Source organism: Phocoena sinus, chromosome 11, assembly GCF_008692025.1.
Source record: "Phocoena sinus isolate mPhoSin1 chromosome 11, mPhoSin1.pri, whole genome shotgun sequence".
Lineage (NCBI taxonomy): Eukaryota > Metazoa > Chordata > Mammalia > Artiodactyla > Phocoenidae > Phocoena > Phocoena sinus.
The window spans coordinates 43,344,201-43,362,517 of NC_045773.1; the positions used below are offsets into that span (position 1 = coordinate 43,344,201).

Genomic DNA, 18,317 nt, shown 5'->3' on the forward strand with positions numbered 1-18,317 from the left:
ATCTCGTGCTCTTGGATTGGAAGAATCATCCCCCTGCCCCTGAACCCCAGACAACCACTGATCATTTACTGTCTCAATCGTTTTGCCTTTTCCAAAATGTCCTATCGTTGGAGTCATATGGCATGTAGCCTTTTCATACAGGCTTCTTTCACTTAACAATATACACTTAAGACTTCTATTTGTGGCTTGATAGCTGGTTTTCTAAAATCACTGAATAACATGCCATTATATACATTACCACAGTTTGTTTATCCATTCATCTATGGAAGGGCATCTTGGTCAATTCCAATTTTTGACAATTATAAATAAAGATGCTATAAATAGCCATGCTCAGGTTTCTGTGTGGATATGTTTTCAACTCATTTGGGTAAAAATCAGGAGCATGATTACTGGATTATATGGTAAGCCTATTCTAGCTTTATAAAAAATTACCAAACTGTCTTCCAAAGTGATTATACCAGTTTGCATTTCCATGAGCGATAAATGAGAGCTCCTCTTAATCTTCTCCCTCTCCGGCATTTGGTGTTTTGATTTTAGCCATTCTTCCACATCACAAGTGTGTGGCAGTAACTCACTGTTGCTTTAATGTACAATTCCCTAGTGAAATAATGTTTTATCACATGCTAATTTGCCATCTGTATGTGTTCTTTGGTGAGATCTATTTTTTAATTTTTAGTTTTTGTGTGTGTGCTGTCACTATATATGATTTTTAAGCATTTTTTTAAAAAAAGAAGTATAGTTGATGTACAATATTACGTATCACAGGTGTACACTATAGTGATTCACAATTTTTAAAAGTTAGACTCCATTTATAGTTATTATAAAATATTGGCTGTATTCTCCATGTGTACATGATATCCTTGTAGCTTATTTTATACCTAAGAGTTCATACCTCTTAATTCCCTACCCCTACATTGCCCCTCCCCACTTGCCTCTCCCCATTGGTAACCACTAGTTTGTTCTCTATATGAGATCATTTTTTTAAACTTTTTAAATCACTGCAGGGTGCGATAGTAGACCCACCCCTATTCTGCCACTCACCACAGATAAGATACCTGCAGAGGAGCTGTTCTCGTCTGAGCAGAACACATGACAGCGCAGACTCTGAGAAAAGGGAATTAGCAACACTGAAAACCTCTGGAAAGAAGGCTCTAATTAAGGTATGTATTACTAAGCATCCTTGGGGAAGAAGGATGTATGAAGCAGGGACAGTTTTATGTCCCTGGGGGCAGGCAAAGGGAACACCGTGACTTCAGAAATCTGGCACAAGAGGTGACTTTTTTTTTTCTTTGCATATCCCCAGAGTTTACAAACCCTGCATATATCTTAATAGCTGTCTGTGGCTCTGGTGGAGGAAAGAAAGCCATGCCACTTTTCTCTGCAGGATGCTAGGAGGGTGTCAAAGCCCCTCCAAGAGTGGGAAGGTGGATAAGAAAAGATCCCTCCTGTCACCAGGCATCTGGGGAGGAGTCTGTCCATTTGCTGTGTACAGTGCATCTGTGAGATAACAGGAAGACATGTGGGTATTGTTCTCAAGGAACAAAGCTGGCAGGCAAACGTTCATCCCCAACTAGATGCTAACTTCAATGACTTCAGGCACGTCCCACCAACCCCTGAAAAGCGTTCTTAGCCCCCTTCCACAGAGGGGAACCTGAAACTCAGTTTGAAAAACAAGTCCAAGTTTACTCTGCTACAAACTAATCTAGAACTTGGAAGTCAGGTTGTCTAGATTCTAAAAGGTAAGAGCTTTTTACTCTTTTTTTTTTTCTTTAAACATATGAAATAGAGAAATATGGAAAAGAACAAGGATTGGAGTAGACAGATGTGGTTTTTGAGTCCTGGCTCTAATCTCTCACCCTCTGTGTAACTTCAGGCACTGGACAGAAGCTGAGATTCGGTATGATCGTAACTGCAGGAATAGAAAGGAGATATTAGTGCCTGCTTCATAGGGATTCAAGAGGAATAAATGAGGTGATGCATCTAAAATTCCTGGTCCACTGTGATAAATGGTAGAGCTTGCTAATACTTTCCACAGATTTTAAGGATAAAAGAGCACGGGTGAAGTGTGGAGTGGGCGTCAGTAGGAAGGATCTGGGGAAGAAAATGAGTTGAAGACCTCCTCATAGTCCAGGATCTTAGGAGAGAAGAAGAGAAGGACCATGAAATGGAAATTGTTTTTAAAAATAACTGTAAAAGACAAGTAGGGAGGAAGATGTAGGAGGGGAGACTGTTGTTTTGAAAGTTGTTGGCCACATAAAAAAAGACCCACCTCCGTACTTCAGAAACTATTTTAAAATCTATTTTGCATACATAGTGAAATTAATATTTTTTAAATGGCTAACTTGCTTGGCATTTCAAGTTATAGAAATGTGGCATAGTGGATAGGGATGTCTGAATGTTCAATAATCAAATGCCTTGGGAAAATAATAAGTTTAGGTTGAAATTGCCTTGAATATAAATATCAGTTTGAGGAGAATGATCATGTTTTTGTTTGTTTGTTTTCTGAAACGAATTTATTAATGTCTCTCTGTAAGTGGATGTACAGCAGCAAGAAACAGAGCATTGAAAATCAGCTATACCCCATTATAAAGAAAATTTAAAAAAAATCAAACACAGTGAGAGACAGATAAATACTTACAAAATACATTCAGGGGGTGTGATGCAACCAGGATTGACCACACTAAAACCACATCTGGATGAGACCTAAGGCTGGGCACTGGTGGGGCTGAGAGAATTGGTGAGGATGGGTCAGCAAATGTAGCCACTTAAGAGTAATACTGCCTGCCCCCCATTCCATGGGTCCCAAAACTCCAGGTGCAGGGGAACTGTCCTACTGCTGAAACATGCATGGGACACCCAGGGGATGGTACATCGTCTGATCAGGAAGAGTGTGGAAAAGTTGCCTCATCTCCTCATTTCCTGGTGCTCGCATTCTCCCCACCGGCCTCTTTCCTAACAATCTCCCCACTTGGAGAATGCGCACCTTCAACATCCTGTTTCGAACAGCTTGGAATTTGTCCGGAGGATGAAGGGGAAGGGGGGAAACCAATGAGAAACAAGCCCTAGGTGTTTGGACAGGCACATGTCACTCTAATTTCCAATCAAGAAGACGAATTGACCAAAGGCTCAGCTTGCCCCTGGAATCAGATTAGGGCTTGCAGCAATCCTGCTGTTTTGGGGGCCAGTTCCTACAAAAGTAAGTTAAAAAATGGAGGTCAGGGGCTTCCCTGGTGGCGCGGTGGTTGAGAGTCCGCCTGCTGATGCAGGGGACACGGGTTCATGCCCCGGTCCGGGAGGATCCCACATGCCGCGGAGCAGCTGCGTCCGTGAGCCACGGCCGCTGAGCCTGCGCGTCCGGAACCTGTGCTCCACAACGGGAGAAGCCGAAGCAGGGAGAGGCCCACGTACCGCAAAAAAAAAAAAAAAAAAAAAAAATGGAGGTCAGGGGTACTGCAATTCACAAACCTGCAGGGTTGTAAATGATACCTATCGTCGAAAAATGGCTTTAGGAAAGTCATCGAAAGGGGCTTGAAAACAAGGCAGAATTACAGGAAAGGGATTTCAAGAGGTTGATTCGAGTCGCCATTGAAGCACATGAAAAGCGGCTGAACTTCGCCATTGCTGCAGTTGGCCAAAAAGGGCATATGCGTCTTTCCTGAATATAAGAGAATGATCATGTTTTAAATGTTGAGTCTTCCTTTCACTTTATCTCCATTGCAGAAGGAAGGAAGGGAGGAAAAGGAAAAGAATCAAAAGCAAATATGGCAGTATGCTAGCAGTTGCTAATTCTGAGGGGTAGAACTATAGGTATTTAAGTTTTCTTTGCAAATTTTGGCTTTTCTTATCCCACACAACCCCTCTGTATTAGTCAGCCATAGGTATTTAAGTTTTCTTTGCAAATTTTGGCTTTTCTTATCCCACACAACCCCTCTGTATTAGTCAGCCCAGGCAGTTTTCAGCTTTTAAAAAGTGCTAATAGGCTGTACTTTTTAGATAAGTTTTAAGTTTACAGAAAATTTGAAAATTTGGGTAGAAAAGGCAGAGAGGTCCCACGTAGCCCCTGTATTAGTCTGTTTAAGCTGCCATCACAAAATGTCACAGGCTGGGTGGCTTAAATGACAGGGATTTATTTTCTCACAGTTCTGGAGGCTAGAAGTCCAAGAGCAAGGTGCTAACAAATTGGATTTCTGGTGAGAGCCTCTTGGGCTGCCTTCACACTTTGTCCTCATCTTACAAGGACACCAGTCCGATTGGATTAGGGTCCCATCTGATGATCTCATTTAACCTAAATTACCTCCTTAATGGCCTGTCTCCAAATATAGTGACATTGGGAGTGTCTTGGTCAGTTTGGGCTCTTATAACAGAATACCATAGACTGGGTGGCTGACAAACAACAAATTTATTTCTCACAGTTCTAGAGTCTGGGAAGTCCAAGATCAAGGTACCAGAACAGTCAGGTTCTGGTGAGGGCCCTCTTCCAGATTGCAAACTGCCAAATTCCCATTGTATCCTCACAAACCCTAGAGCAGAGAGAGGAAGCAAGCTCTCCTGTGATTCTTACAAGGGCACTCATCCCATTCATGAGGGCTCCACCCTTATGACCTCACCTAATCCAATCACTTTGCAAAGGCTCCACCTCCTAATACCGTCAAAATGGGGGTAGGGTTTCAACATACAAATTATGGAAGGACACAGTTAGACCATAACAGGGCTTTAGAGCTTCAACACATGAACTTGGGAGGGGCGAGAGGCACAATTCAATCCATACTTTTAAATAAAAATATTGTTAAATGAATCTCTCTTAGGTGCCTCTGTAGCCAAGTCTTCCTGCCTTGATGGATTATACACTTGAGCCCAATGTGACAATAACTGACTACTACTATCCTGATATCATCTCAAGCCCCTGCGATGGGGAACTTATCCAAAGAGATAGCAAGTTGCTTCTTGCCGTCTTTTACTGCCTCCTGTTTGTATTTGGTCTTCTGGGAAACAGCCTGGTCATCCTGGTCCTTGTCACCTGCAAGAAGCTGAGGAGCATCACAGACATATACCTCTTGAACCTGGCCCTGTCTGACTTGCTTTTTGTCTTCACCTTCCCCTTTCAGACCCACTATCAGCTGGACCAGTGGGTGTTTGGGACTGTAATGTGCAAGGTGGTCTCTGGCTTTTATTACATTGGCTTCTTTAGCAGCATGTTCTTTGTCACCCTCATGAGTGTGGACAGGTACCTGGCAGTTGTCCGTGCTGTATATGCCATGAAAGTGAGGACGACCAGAATGGGCATAGCCCTGAGTCTGGCAATGTGGCTGATTGCCTTCGTGGCCACCAGCCCATTACTAGTATTTTACCAAGAAGACTCTGATGATGGTGTTCTACAGTGTTATTTGTATTACAATCAAGAGACGCTGAAGTGGAAGATCTTCATCCACTTTGAAATGAATATCTTAGGCCTGTTGATCCCATTCACCATCCTTATGTTCTGCTACATTAGCATCCTGCACCAGCTGAAGAGTTGCCAGAGCCACAACAAGACCAAGACCATCAAGCTCGTGCTCGTTGTGGTGGTTTTCTCTTTACTCTTCTGGGTCCCGTTCAATGTAGTACTTTTCCTTACTTCCCTGCACAACATGCACATCTTGGATGGATGCGTCATGAGCCAGCGGTTGATCTATGCCACCCATGTCACAGAAACCATTTCCTTCACCCACTGCTGTGTGAACCCTATTATCTATGCGTTCATGGGTGAGAAGTTCAAGAAACACCTCTCAGAAATATTTCAGAAAAGTTGCAGCCACATCTTCCTCTACATAGGGAGACAAATCTCTAGGGAGGCCTGGGAAAAGTCATCCTCCTATCAGCACTCCTCCCATTCCTCCAGTATAGACTACATTTTGTGAGGCAGGTGCCTTAGAGCAGCCTTCTGCCTCCATCACCCGTTTTCTTTCAGGAGACAAAAATGATTCACACTGGAATCTGAGACTATGTGAAGGGAGACTCTTAGAAATTTGGCTACAGATACAAGACTTATTTCATGATATTCAAGGAATTCCTACTATTGCAACTTTCAAAAGCTTTGTTACTATTTTCTGAAAAGAGTCTATATATTTCACTATGAATTGTAATGTTAGCTCTAGGGATTTTTTTTCCCTTAGTTTTTGGAGTATCTTTATCAAATACCAACTTAAATTTTATCAGATGCTTTTTCCTTATCGATTGAAGTGATCATGTAGTTTTCCTCCATTATTCTGTTAATTTGGTGAACTATATTGATTGATTTTAAATCAACCTGTATTTTCCCTGGAAAAAAATGACCTCATGGTTATGATCATTTTAATAAATAATTGGATTCTCTTGGGATTTTCGTATCTGTGTTCATGAGAGATCTTGTCTTGTAATTTTTCTTTCTTATAATGTCCTGGCCAGGTTTGGCCCCCAAAACAAAGAGTGGATTGTATTATACGTCAATTAAAACGTAATAAAAAAATGCAAGTCCCCCTCCCCCACACACAACAAAACCAACCAACCAACTCGACAACTCTTCAACAGGGCCTGTAATACCCCGCAAAGATTGTCTCCCTTTTCTCTTTACTTGTGCTGGTCCAGCCACTCTGGCTTCCCTTCAATCCTGGGAGATTGATCTCCACGATTTATTCAAATGGTTCTTCCTCTCAATTTGTGTGTGTGTCTTTTTCTCCCAGAACTCTAGTTAACTGAGTGTTAATATTTTTCTTATCCATATCTTATAGCTTTATTTTATATTTTCTGTTTTTTAAAGAGTTCTTTAATTTGCTCTTCTGATTTTCTAATTCATGTTTTAGCTATATTCCATCTATTATGCTCTCATTTCAGCTATTATATATATGTGTGTGTAGATATATATATATGTATATATATATATGTATATAATGTGCTCCTTATTTCAACTATTATATTTTTCATGCTGGCACAGTGATGGCCTTGATACTTGCTGGGTTAAAATGATGAGGTCAGATAGAATCATGCTGTGTGTAGCCTTTTTTAAAAAAAAATTTTATTGGAGTATAGTTGATTTACAATGTTGTGTTAGTTTCAGTTGTACTCCCCTCTGTTTCTTTTTTTTTTTTTTAATTATTTATTTATTTATTTTTGGCTGTGTTGGGTCTTCGTTGCTGCACACAGGCTTTCTCTAGTTGCGGCGAGTGGGGGCTACTCTTTGTTGCGGTGCGCAGGCTTCTCATTGCGGTGGTTTCTCTTGTTGCAGAGCACAGGCTCTAGGCGAGCAGGCTCAGTAGTTGTGGCTCATGGGCTCTGGAGTGCAGGCTCAGTAGTTGTAGCGCACGGGCTTAGTTGCTCCAAGGCATGTGGGATCTTCCCGGACCAGGGCTCAAACCCGTGTCTCCTGCATTGGCAGGTGGATTCTTAACCTCTGTGCCACCAGGTAAGTGCCCCATCTGTTTCTTAAAAGGAAATCCTGACACCAAAGTCAGCCCGGTGGCTTTGTGTGTTCCTTGCTAAGGCAAGCCTCTACTCTTTGCCATTAGCTGTATGCAAAAGGATTTATATATTTGAAACAAATAATCAGCTGAATACTGGGCTATGTTGAGTCAGATTTAGATGACTCTGCTCAAGCCACATGCATGATGGCAGCTATCCTGTCCACATAATAGATACCAAGATCAAGCCACAGCAAGTTCATTTAAGAGCGTGAACCAATTTCTAAGTATTTTGACAGATATACTTGCAGGTGAGATGATATAGGATAAAATAATTATAATACATGAAAAACGTGTTTTGAATTTTATAAAAGGCATTATAATTGGCCCTCATGTAGCCCTGCTAATGGAGGAAACATATATAAATAATCTTAAATGGCAAAAGCAAAATGCCGTTAAACCCTAGGTCTGAAGTGCGTTGGAATTTACTTTCTCAAAGCAATAGCAAATTACCTTTCTGATAATAGATGGTTTTATTAAATATTAAAAGTGGCTAGTGTTTACTTGAGTTCATCCTGACTTGTCCTGATACATCCTGAGTGGCAGGGGAGTCAACCTGAAATGGAACATTTGCTGGAAATAATCCACCAAATAAAGAATAATCCATATGTGTTTCATCTAGAGATTACTATAAAAAAATGAAATGATGAGCTCAGGAGGGATATGGAGAAGGGAACAGAGGGACATTCACATTTTTGGGCACCTACTCTGAGCTGAGCACTTAACTGGAATTTTCTCATTAATCTACAAAGAGCCCTTCAGGATGATTATTGTTAACCTAAGAGGCTGCCAAATCAGAATCCCAGAGCATGATGTCTCCAAAGCCACAGAGTTCCCCCCTACCTCCTGCAAGTGCACTGTCTTCTCACATGTGCCCTGTGCTCCTCAGCTGGGCTGCCTCGCTGCCTGGCCTGGAGTAGGCTGAGTTCTGCAGGACACAACTCTGAGTTCAGCCAGCCCCTCGGAGGGGCCTCCACCTAGGGCACCACCAGAATGGACCAGCTCGATGGTCGGGGTGTGAATTGGGGAGGGGTCTCCCCGACATGCTACTGGACTGCTGTCTGCCAGGATTTTTCTCTCTCCAACCCAGCGAAGACCATTTGGAGGGGCCAACACTTGTGAAGTGGGATGAATCTCTGGATCTTGAACCATGCTGGCCTTTCCTGATAGGACATTGCAGGGGATGCCTCAGAATTCCTGTCCTGGACCCTGCTCCTCACTTACAAGCCAGCCTGAAGTAACCTCTCTGCGTGTCAAGGCAGTCATGTATAAGATGAGGTTGAAGATGGTGATGATGATGCTTTCTGTCTTGCCTTCTCCATAGGAACGCCTGATGTCCCACCTGTAACCTGTAAACATCTTTGTACACATAAAAGGTTAATTATTATTACTATGATAAAAATACACAGCACATAGCCTTCTACTAGCTGTGCAACTTTGGACACCTTACATTAACTGTTCTGTGCTTCAGTTTCCCTACATGTAAAATGCAGATAGTAATAATGCATACCTCTGATTTCTGTGAGATGGTTGGTTATACAGGGTTATGCGCTGTGTCTAACGCCACCTACCGTTCACTAGCTGGCAGTAACAAGAGTCTCCTACAGCAAGATTGAAAGAATGGGAGATCATTCCTGTGCGTATCTGGTATGTGTGCTTGGTATGTTAAGAATGTGTCTGTCAAGGAAAGGCTAAAAAACTGTTCCAGATTAAAGAAATATATGATCTTAAATTGGATTCTGGATCGAGGGGAAAATGCTCTGAAGGATGGTTTAGGAACAATTGGTGAAATTTTAATTTGGACTATTTATGAGATAGCATTAAGTATTAAAAGCGATAAAACAGGGCTTCCCTGGTGGCGCAGTGGTTAAGAATCCGCCTGCCAATGCAGGGGACCCGGGTTCAAGCCCTGGTCTGGGAAGATCCCACATGCTGCAGAGCAACTAAGCCCGTGTGCCACAACTACTGAGCCTGAGTGCCTAGAGCCCGTGCTCCACGACAAGAGAAGCCACCGCAATGAGAAGCCGGCACACCGCAATGAAGAATAGCCCCCGCTCTCCGCAACTGGAGAAAGCCCATACACAGCAACAAAGATCCAACGCAGCCAAAAATAAAATAAATAAATTTTTTTTAAAAAAGGTGATAAAACAGAGAAACAGAACAGTGCCTGGGTACAGAAAGCACAACAATTAATGTTACTTGTTATTACCAACTGGGATGTAAGCCCCATGAGGTCATTGACTTTACCTGTTTTATTCACTGCTGCATCCCCAAAGTCTGGAACAGTCTCTGGCACACAATATGTGCTTAATTAATATTTGTTGGATGAAGAAATGAACTGGTTCCTGAAACAAGACACAGTTAAGAACTGGGGTGAGGTATCAGGGCCATCTGTCCTCACACGCAGAGACTGAGGTTATCCACTCTGGTTCCTGGTCATTGTTTGCGACCCTGGTGACCCTGGCTTGCAAAACATTCTGAGATTGATTCAGTTGTTCCAGGCACATGGTTCACACAAACAAAAATTCATCTGGCAGCTCCCGAAATCAAATGCATTTGTAACTTACTAACCTGTGATTACAGGATGTCCCTTCTAGTTCTGCTCCCCACTGCTTTGCCTGGCAGTGGGAGAGGGACTTGGGATGCCCTGGCTGCCATCCTCTCTCTGCCCCTCAGGGGACCAACACAGGCTCTGACTGGCTGAGTCTGAGCCTCAGGCCAGTGCTCATCTACCAGGAGGAAGGCTTGCCTTTGTAAGGAGGTTCAGTTGGCACATCTCAGCTGGACATCATGCTGCAGAGAGGTCTCAGGTGGCTGGTGAGGCACCGACAGGCAGCACCCCTTCTCCCAGCCCTGGCTGGCCAGCCCCGGATGCTCAAGTCAGACTGGATGCCAGCCCCCACACATCACCATGTGTACCCACATCGTGTACAGGTGCGGGCAGCTGTGAGTGTGGTCAGAGAGTCCCAGATTGAGGGAGGTGGAAGGAACCCCAGACTCCATTGACAGATGAGAAATCTGAGGCCTGGAGATACGAGATGGCCTTCCCAAGGCCACAGCAGAGCCTTAGAGCCAGGACTCCTGATTCTTAGAAGATGCTCATTTCACTTGGCCATTTCATCCTATATTGAGGGGTGGACCCTCAAACTGGGAACTTAGAGACAACATCTGGAGGCTCCTCCAGTCTTACTGACCCTGCTGAACATTTCCCGTATGGGAAAGTTGGGTTGCTGATTCCCCAGAACAAGCAGAATCAGGGAAAGAGAATCTGATTAGTGACAACTCAAGGGAGAGCAGTGATGACAGTTTAATGTAGCGTTTTCTGGACCAAAAAAAAAAAGGGCATAATTAAAAGTGAATTGTGGCAAGAGGGAGGAGATTTGGAGATACATGTATATGTATAGCTGATTCACTTTGTTATAAAGCAGAAACTAACACACCATTGTAAAGCATTTATACTCCAATAAAGATGTAAAAAAAATACAGTTTTAAAAAGCACAAGCTTTGGAACCAAATAATATTCACTTTTTAAGTCTTCAGTTCAAAAGGAGATCACAGGAAGTTACAAAATACTCAGATCGTGGGTAGATCTTAACGGTGCTGAATGGAAAAAGTAATAAATACAATGAAGACCTTAAATTTTAAAAAAAAGTGAATTGTGGAACAGAGTCAAGATGGTGGAATAGGAGGACATGGAGTTTGCGTCTCCTCACAACTAGGGCACCTACTAGGAACTGATAGTGGTCCTCGGACACCTAAGGGGATGGGAGGAATCCCTGCATGACCAGGTAGGATGTGGGAGGGAAGGAAAGAGGAGAGAAAGGTGGAGGTGTGACGGTACCCTGCGGGGGGCTGGGGAAGGGGAGAGGGTCCCACACTCGGAGGGGCCACTCACGGCGAAGGGATCAGCGGGGATAGAGAGGGACCTTAGGGGGATCAGGGGATTGGAGGGGAATGTAGCCAGCCTCTCTCTCCCCCACCCACTCAGGCCCTGGCAAGCCTGCTGGAGTCCCAGGCCTGAATCCCCACCCCCTGGGGCCCCCTCTGGCTGGGCAGGTCCCAAGCCTGACCCTCCCGCCCCCCCAGCCCCCCCCCCACCCCTACCAACACCTCTTCCAGCTGTGCCGGCCCCAGCGGGGCCGCCCCTGACAGGGATTCCTCTGGCCATGCATGTTCAGGTAGGTCAAGTGCCACCTCCTCCAAGGCCTTCTCTGGCTGTGCCAGCCCCTGCGGGTGAGCCTGTGGAGGCCTGTGCCCCAGCTGACCTGCATGGGCATGTGTGCTCTGGGCCAGCTCCAGGAACAGATGCTGGTGAGAGGAACACATGCAGAGCTGGGGCTGGCACAGTGGGTCCAGATACCTACCTAGAGGTCTTGGAAGCCTACTGGGGAGGCAGGGGTATGCTGTAGCTCACTGTGGGGGCAAGGACACTGATAGAGAAGGCACCAGGGAATTTTTTATTTTTTAATTTAAAAATTTTTTCATTTTCTTTTTTCTCTCTGCTGTTCTGGTTCTGTTTTGTTGTTGTTTCACTTTTATTTTTTTCTAATATATTTTTTATTTTTCCAATTTTATTTAATTTTTTATTCTTTGTTACTGTTCTGCTCTTTTCTGTTTGTTTTATGTTTTTGTTTGTTTTTGCTGTGCCACGTGGCTTGTGGGGTCTTGGATCCCAGGACAGGGGTTGGGCGTGAGCTCCTGTGGTGGGAGTGCTGAGTCCAAGCTGCTGGACTAACAGAGAACTTCAGGTCCCAGGGAATATTAATCAGTGTGAGGTCTCCCAGAGATCCTCATCTTGGCACCAAGACTCAGCTCCACCCAGCTGCCTGCAAACTCCAGTGCTGGACGCCTCAGGCCAAACAATCAGCAAGACAGGAACACAGCCCCACCCATCAAAAAAAATGAGATGCCAAAAAAAATATGTTACAGATGAAGGAGCAAGGTAAAAACCTACAAGACCAAATAAATGAAGAGGAAATAGGCAACCTACATGAAAAAGAATGCAGAGTAATGATAGTAAAGATGATCCAGAATATCAGAAATAGAATGGAGGCATGGATCGAGAAAATACAAGAAATGTTTAACAAAGACCTAGAAGAACTAAAGAACAAACAAACAGAGATGAACAACACAATAACTGAAATGAAAAATACTCTAGAAGGAATCAATAGCACAATAACTGAGGCAGAAAAACGAATAAGTGAGCTGGAAGATAGAATGGTGGAAATAGCTGCTGAGGAGCAGAATAAAGAAAAAAGAATGAAAAGAATTGAGGACAGTCTCAGAGACCTCTGGGAAAAAATAAACGCACCAACATTCGAATTATAGGGGTCCCAGGAAAAGAAGAGAAAGAGAGAGGGTCTGAGAAAATATTTGAAGAGATTATAGTCGAAAACTTCCCTAACATGGGAAAGGAAATAGCCACCCATGTCCAGGAAGCACAGAGATTCCCATACAGGATAAAACCAAGGAGCAACACTCTGAGACACATATTAATCAAACTAGCAAAAACTAAATTCAAAGAAAAAATATTAAAAGGAGCAAGGGAAAAGCAAAAAATAACATACAAAGGAATCCCCATAAGTTTATCAGCTGATTTCAGTAGAAACTCTGCAGGCCAGAAGGGAGTGGCAGGACATATTCAAAGTGATGAAAGGGAAAAAACTATAACCAAGATTACTCTACCCAGCAAGGATCTCATTCAGATTCAACAGAGAAATCAAAAGCTTTATAGCAAGCAAAAGCAAAGAGGATTCAGCACCACCAAACTAGCTTTACAACAAATGTTAAAGGAACTTCTCTAGGCAGGAAACACAAGAGCGGAAGAAGAAAAAGACCTACAAAAACAAACCCAAAACAATAAAGAAAATAGGAATGGGAACCTACATATCAATAATTACCTTAAATGTAAATGTATTAAATGCTTCAACCAAAAGACACAGACTGGCTGAATTGATACAAAAACAGACCCATATATATACTGTCTACAAGAGACCCACTTCAGACCTAGTGACACATACAGACTGAAAGTGAGGGGATGGAAAAAGATATTCCACACAAATGGAAATCAAAAGAAAGCTGGAGTAGCAATACTCATGTCAGATAAAATAGACTTTAAAATAAAGACTGTTACAAGAGACAAGGAAGGGCACTATGTAATGATCAAGGGATCAATCCAAGAAGATATAACAATTATAAATATTTATGCACCCAACATAGGAGCACCTCAATACATAAGGCAAATGCTAACAGCTATAAAAGGGGAAATCGACAGTAACACAAAAATGGTGGGGGCTTTACCACCCCACTTACACCAATGGACAGATCATCAGGAAAGAAAATTAATAAGGAAACACAAGCTTTAAATGACACACAGAACAATAGATTTAATTGATATTTATAGGACATTCCATCTGAAAGCAGCAGAATGCACTTTCTTCTCAAGTGCACACAGAGCATTCTCCAGGATAGATCACATCTTGGGTCACAAATCAAGCCTTCTTAAATTTAAGAAAATTGAAATTCTATCAAGCATCTTTTCTGAAAACAGTGCTATGAGTTTAGAAATCAATTACAGGGAAAAAATACTGTAAAAAACACAAACAGATGGAGGCTAAATAATACACTACTAAATAACCAAGAGATCATTGAAAAAATAAAAGAGGAAATCAAAAAATACATAGAAACAAATGACACTGAAAACACAAAGACCCAAAACCTATGGGATGCAGCAAAAACAGTCCTATGAGAGAAGTTTATAGCAATTCAATCCTACCTCAAGAAACAAGAAACATCTCAAATAAACAACCTAACCTTACACCTAAAGCAACTAGAGAAAGAAGAACAAACAAAACCCAAAGTTAGTAGAAGGAAAGAAATCATAAAGATCAGAGCAGAAATAAATGAAATAGCAAAGAAGAAAACAACAGCAAAAAAATCAATGAAACTAAAAGCTGGTTCTTCAAGAAAATAAACAAAATTGATAATCCTTTAGCCAGGCTTATCAAGAAAAAAAGGGAGAGGATTCAAATCAATAAAATTAGAAATGAAAAAGGAGAAATTACAACTGACACCACAGAAATACCAAGGATCCTAAGAGACTACTACAGGCAACTCTATGCCAATAAAATGGACAACCTGGAAGAAATGGACAAATTCTTAGAAACATACAACCTTCTAAGACTGAACCGGGAAGAAATAGAAAATATAAACAGACCAAGCATAAATAATGAAATTGAAACTGCAATTAAAAATCTTTCAACAAACAAAAGTCCAGGACCAGATGGCTTCAGAAGTGAATTCTATCAAATATTTAGAGAAGAGCTAACACCCATCCTTCTCAAACTTCCAAAAAATTGCATAGGAAGGAACACTCCCAAGCTCATTCTATGAGGCCACCATCACCCTGATACCTAAACCAGACAAAGATGTCACAAAGAAAGAAAACTACAGGCCAATATCACTGATGAACATAGATGCAAAAATCCTCAATAAAATACAAGCAAACAGAATCCAACAACACATTAAAAGGTTCATACATCATGATCAATTGGGATTTATCCCAGGGATGCAAGAATTCTTCAGTATACGCAAATCAATCAGTCTGATACACCATATTAACAAATTGAAGAATAAAATCCATGTGATCATCTCAATAGATGCTGAAAACGCTTCTGACAAAATTAGACACCCAATTATGATAAAAAAAAACTCTCCAGAAATTGGGCATAGAGTGAACCTACCTTGACTTAATAAAGGCCATATATGACAAACCCACAGCAAACATCATTCTCAATGGTGAAAAACTGAAAACATTTCCTCTAAAATCAGGAACAGGACAAGGATGTTCACTCTCTCCACTCATTCAACAGAGTTTTGGAAGTCCTAGCCACGGCAGTCAGAGAAGAAAAAGAAATAAAATGAATCCAAATTGGAAAAGAAGAAGTAAAATTGTCTCTGTTTGCAGATGACATGATACTACATGTGGAAAATTCTAAAGTAGCCACCAGAAAACTACTAGAGCTAATCAATGAATTTGGTAAAGTTGCAGGATACAAAATTAATGCACAGAAATCTCTTGCATTCCTATACACTAACAATGAAAGATCAGAAAGAGAAATTAAGGAAACAATCCCATTTACCATTGCAACATAAAGAATAAAATACCTAGGAATAAACCTACCTAAGGAGACAAAAGACCTGTACTCAGAAAACTATAAGACACTGATGGAAGAAATCAAAGATGACAGAAAGAGATGGAGAGATATACCATGTTCTTGGATTGGAAGAATCAATATTGTGAAAATGACTATACTACCCAAAGCAATCTACAGATACAATGCAATCCCTATCAAATTTTCAGTGGCATTTTTCACAGAATTAGAACAAAAAATTTTACAATTTGTATGGAAACACAAAAGACCCTGAACAGCTAAAGCAACCTTGAGAATGAAAAACAGAGCTTGGGGAATCAGACTCTGAGAGTTGAGACTATACTACAAAGCTACAGTAATCAAGACAGTATGGTACTGGCACAAAAATAGAAATATAGATCAATGGATCAGAACAGAAAGCCCAGAGATGAGCCCACACACCTAAGGTCACCTAATCTATGACAGAGGAGCCAAGAATATACAATGGAGAAAAGACAGTCTCTTCGGTAAGTGGTGCTGGGAAAACTGGAGAGCTACATGTAAAAGAGTGAAATTAGAACACTCCTTAACACCATACACAAAACTAAACTCAAAATGGATTAAAGACCTAAATGTAAGACTGGACACTACAAAACTCTTAGAGGAAAAAATAGGAAAAACACTCTTTGACATAAATCACAGTAAGTTCTTTTCTGACCCACCTCCTAGCATAATGAAAATAAAAACAAAAATAAACAAATGGGAACCAATGAAACTTAAAAGCTTTTGCACAGCAAAGAAAACCATAAATGAGATGAAAAGACGACCCTCAGAATGGGAGAAAATATTTGCAAACAAAGCAACTGACTAGGGATTAATCTCCAAAATATACAAACAGCTCATGCAGCTCAATATCAAAAAAACAAACAACCCAATCAAACAATGGGCAGAGGACCTAAATAGACATTTCTCCAAAGAAGACCTACAGATGGCCAAGAGGCACATGAAAAGATGCTCAACATCACTAATTATTAGAAAAATGCAGATCAAAACTGCAATGAGGGGCTTCCCTGGTGGCGCAGTGGTTGAGAGTCCGCCTGCCGATGCAGGGGACGCGGGTTCGTGACCCGGTCCGGGAGGATCCCACGTGCCGCGGAGCGGCTAGGCCCGTGAGCCATGGCCGCTGAGCCTGCGCGTCCGGAGCCTGTGCTCCGCAACGGGAGAGGCCACAACAGTGAGAGGCCCGTGTACCGCAAAAAAAGAAAAAAAGAAAAAAAACTGCAATGAGGTATCACCTCACACTGGTCAGAATGGCCATCATCAAAAAGCTACAAACAGTAAATGCTGGAGAGGGTGTGGAGAAAAGGAAACCCTCTTGTACTGTTGGTGGGAATGTAAACTTTTTTTAATTTATTTTTTTTCAAGCTACTGAATAAACTTTTTATTTTATATTGGAGTATAGCCAATTAACAATGTTGTGATAGTTTCAGGTGCACAGCAAAGCAACTCAGCCATACATATACATGTATCCAGTCTCCCCCAAACTCCCTTCCCATCCAGGCTGCCCATAACATTGTGCAGAGTTCCCTGTGCTATACAGTAGATCCTTGTTGGTTATCCATTTTAAATATGGTAGTGTGTACATGTCGATACCAAACTCCATAACTATCCCTTCCTCTCACTCTTCCCCCCGGTAGCCATAAGTTTGTTCTCTAAGAATGTAAACTGATACAGCCACTATGGAGAACAGTATGGAGGTTCCTTAAAAAACTAAAAATAGAGGTACCATATGATCCAGCAGTCCCATTCCTGGGCATATACCCTGAGTAAACCATAATTCAAAAAGACACATGCACCCCAATGTTCATTGTAGCACTATTTACGATAGCCAGGACATGGAAGCAACCTAAATGTCCATTGATAGATGAATGGATAAAGAAGATGTGGTACTTATACACAATGGACTATTACTCAGCCCCAAAAAGGAACGGAATTGGGTCATTTGTAGAGACGTAGATGGATCTAGAGTCTTGTCATACAGAGTGAAGTAAGTCAGACAGAGAAACAGAAATAGCGTATATTAACGCATATATGTGGAATCTAGAAAAATGGTACAGATGAACCTATTTGCAGGGCAGGAATAGAGACGCAGACATAGAGAATGGACGTGTGGACATGGGGCTGGGAAGGGGGGATGAATTGAGAGATTGGGATTGATGTATGTGCACTGCCATGTGTAAAACAGATAGCTAGTGGGAACCTGCTGTATAGCACAGGGAGCTCAGCTCGGTCTCTGTGGTGACCTAGATGGGTGGGATGGGGTGGTGGGTAGGAGGGAGTTTCAAGAGGGAGGGGATATATGTATAAATATAGCTGACTCACTTCGTTGTACAGCAGAAAGTAACACAACATTGTAAAGCAACTATACCCCAATAAAAAAATGAATTGTGTGCAAATTAAGTGCTCAAAAGTAGCATCGATTGGATGTCACCCCTTTCATCATTTCATAAGATGAGTAAACTCATTCCAAAATATTTTGAGTTCAGGTTTGGTTTCATATGATCAGTACCAGGAAAGAATTCTTTGGAATCAAACTTGAGGAGGAGAGACTTTTCCTGTTGGATTCAGATGAAACTAACATCTTAGAATGCTTGCTCTGGGCCAGGTACTGAGCCAGGTACATTCCAATATCATGACCGCATGCAGTCCTCAC

At 41.9% G+C, this 18,317-nt stretch overlaps 1 protein-coding gene across 1 annotated transcript; it reads left to right on the plus strand.

Moving 5' to 3' along the window:
- The first annotated feature begins 1,058 nt into the window (after positions 1 to 1,058).
- CCR8 (C-C motif chemokine receptor 8) lies at positions 1,059 to 6,195 on the plus strand. Its single transcript, XM_032649402.1, has 2 exons — positions 1,059 to 1,160; positions 4,806 to 6,195. The coding sequence occupies exon 2, from the start codon at positions 4,836 to 4,838 to the stop codon at positions 5,895 to 5,897; it is 1,062 nt and encodes a 353-aa protein (XP_032505293.1). The 5' UTR covers positions 1,059 to 1,160; positions 4,806 to 4,835; the 3' UTR covers positions 5,898 to 6,195.
- The last annotated feature ends 12,122 nt before the right edge of the window (positions 6,196 to 18,317 follow it).

What these genes read in the sequence shown, in the direction of transcription:
- CCR8 (XM_032649402.1), top strand. Translation starts at nt 4,836, where the DNA reads ATGGATTATACACTTGAGCCCAATGTGACAATAACTGACTACTACTAT.